Source organism: Triticum aestivum, unplaced genomic scaffold (assembly GCF_018294505.1).
Source record: "Triticum aestivum cultivar Chinese Spring unplaced genomic scaffold, IWGSC CS RefSeq v2.1 scaffold34252, whole genome shotgun sequence".
Lineage (NCBI taxonomy): Eukaryota > Viridiplantae > Streptophyta > Magnoliopsida > Poales > Poaceae > Triticum > Triticum aestivum.
The window spans coordinates 1-2035 of NW_025252621.1; the positions used below are offsets into that span (position 1 = coordinate 1).

Genomic DNA, 2035 nt, shown 5'->3' on the forward strand with positions numbered 1-2035 from the left:
CGAGCAGCTCGTTAATCCAGCCCTAACGGAACGACACCTCATTTCAACTTGCCAGGTGGGCCCCTTCCATTGGTGGCACATCCCTCCATCTTTTGCATTAGTATTGTATGTTCCCATCAATATTAACGATTCCTATGCAAATATTACAATTGAAACAACGGGTGCCTCTACAAACTTTAAATTTAACTCCTAGATTATTCCGTAAATCCTTCTCATGCTTAAATAAGCTCAAGAGCCCATTACCGTGGAATGGTAATATTTATGGTGATAAAGGGCCGGCCTGATGGAGGCCCCAAGTAGCAAAGAATAGATCAGGTAATGGACCATTAATTCAACTTGACCTGATACTTAACGGGTGCGACGCATTCAACAATGAGGTCCACCCACTTGGAGTCAAAACCCAGCTTAAACATAATACTTCTCAAGAAATTCCACTCCACCTGGTCATATGAATTGTGCATATCAAGCTTGACATCAAAAAGACGAAACCTTCCTTTCCTTTTCTTCTTGTAGTATGATAACGCTCGTATGCCACCAAGTCATTATTCGTAATCATGCACCCTGGAAAGAAAGTGCTTGCTTATGGCAAAAATTATCTCGGGCAGCATACTCTTCAAACAGTTAGCAACATTTCTTGATAACTTTATAAACTACATTAAGCGTGAAGAAAAATGGCTGGAACTGATTACGGATTTGGGGTTATCAAATTTTGGAATAGAAACTACCATTTACGGTTACATCCGTCCAGAACCATGCCCGAGTTGAGTGCTTGTAACACATTATGGAATCGCGCACTCATTTGTATTACATATTAGTTGATTTACTAAAACATTAAGCGTCAACACGCGCGGATTCTTCCTCCTGCTTTTGCATGGCCCTTGATTAAGCTGCTCCATTTTGTTGATTGCTTGCTTATTAATGCTTGACTTGAGTAAATTGTTATAGAGGTTATGTTTGCAGCTTGGAGCACTCTCACTCTTCCTACGTTGCCAGTTGCTGCAAACATGCTGTACTTTAGATGCAACCGTGCAAGAGAACGGACTGTATAATTTAACAAAATATTTTCTAGGTAGTTCACTGTATTTTTAACTCTTCCCTGGACACTCAGTGCAAATGTGAATGATGTAGTTTGTTACTCTTTTGTTCTACTTGTTTAGCTACCCTGGAAAATGAGTGTGTAGCTTTCTCAGGTGTCTCTCTCGTGTGTTTCACATTGTTTATGCACCACGCTGCTCATTATTTATTTTATGCATGATCAAAGAGCAAACGTGAACTTGTCATCCGTGCTAAACCATAGGTAGCACCGTTTCTTCTATAAATTCATGAAATCATATACATAATCTGATAAGCCTCCCGAGTATAGGATATGTGTACACTGGACTTCCCTATAAGAACGAAAATTATATACATGACACTGGACCGACAAGAGGTACCAATAACCTGCGCTCACCTTTGTTTTAGAAACTCACTCATCAGACCAGGTGATTCCCTCCATGCCGACATTCTGGTCAAGCCCCAAGGCATTCCACACCGCAGGAGACGCGTCGACGATGTTGTCGGCACACGGGGGCTCGTAGTTGTGGTCTTCGTCGCAGCCATAGACGGAGTCGCACTCGTCCACCACCTTGGCATACACGGACTTGCCATTGGCGGTGATCTTGATGCGGTGCCCGCAACGGGCCATGTTCTTGAACCAGCCGGTGGAGAGCGCGACTACCATCTCCTTGTCGCTATGGTAGGCGTTGTCACACTCCGACGGACCGCCGCCGTCCTTGCCCTTCTCAAAGCTGTTGAGCGTCAAGACGGCCTTGGTGGTCGCGGTGACCGGCGGCGAGCAGTGGTACTGCGGGTACCTCTTGCCATCCTCGCAACAGTCCGGGTCGTTGCTCTTCTCACAGTTGCCCGACTTTCCTGGAAGGTAGCCACTTGCACGGCAGACACCGAGACCAGGGCGGAGTGAGGACGCGATGTGGGAGGTGGAGAGCGCCACCAGGAGGAAGATTGCCATGGTGGCTAGAGCTCTTGCAGTGGCCAT

At 45.8% G+C, this 2035-nt stretch overlaps 1 protein-coding gene across 1 annotated transcript; it reads right to left on the minus strand.

Moving 5' to 3' along the window:
- Positions 1-1465: 1465 nt before the first annotated feature.
- On the minus strand, positions 1466-2008 carry LOC123177439 (putative ripening-related protein 5). The gene has a single exon (XM_044591183.1). It carries the CDS (start codon positions 2006-2008, stop codon positions 1466-1468), a length of 543 nt encoding a protein of 180 aa, XP_044447118.1.
- Positions 2009-2035: the final 27 nt, after the last annotated feature.

What these genes read in the sequence shown, in the direction of transcription:
- LOC123177439 (XM_044591183.1), bottom strand. Translation starts at nt 2,008, where the DNA reads ATGGCAATCTTCCTCCTGGTGGCGCTCTCCACCTCCCACATCGCGTCC.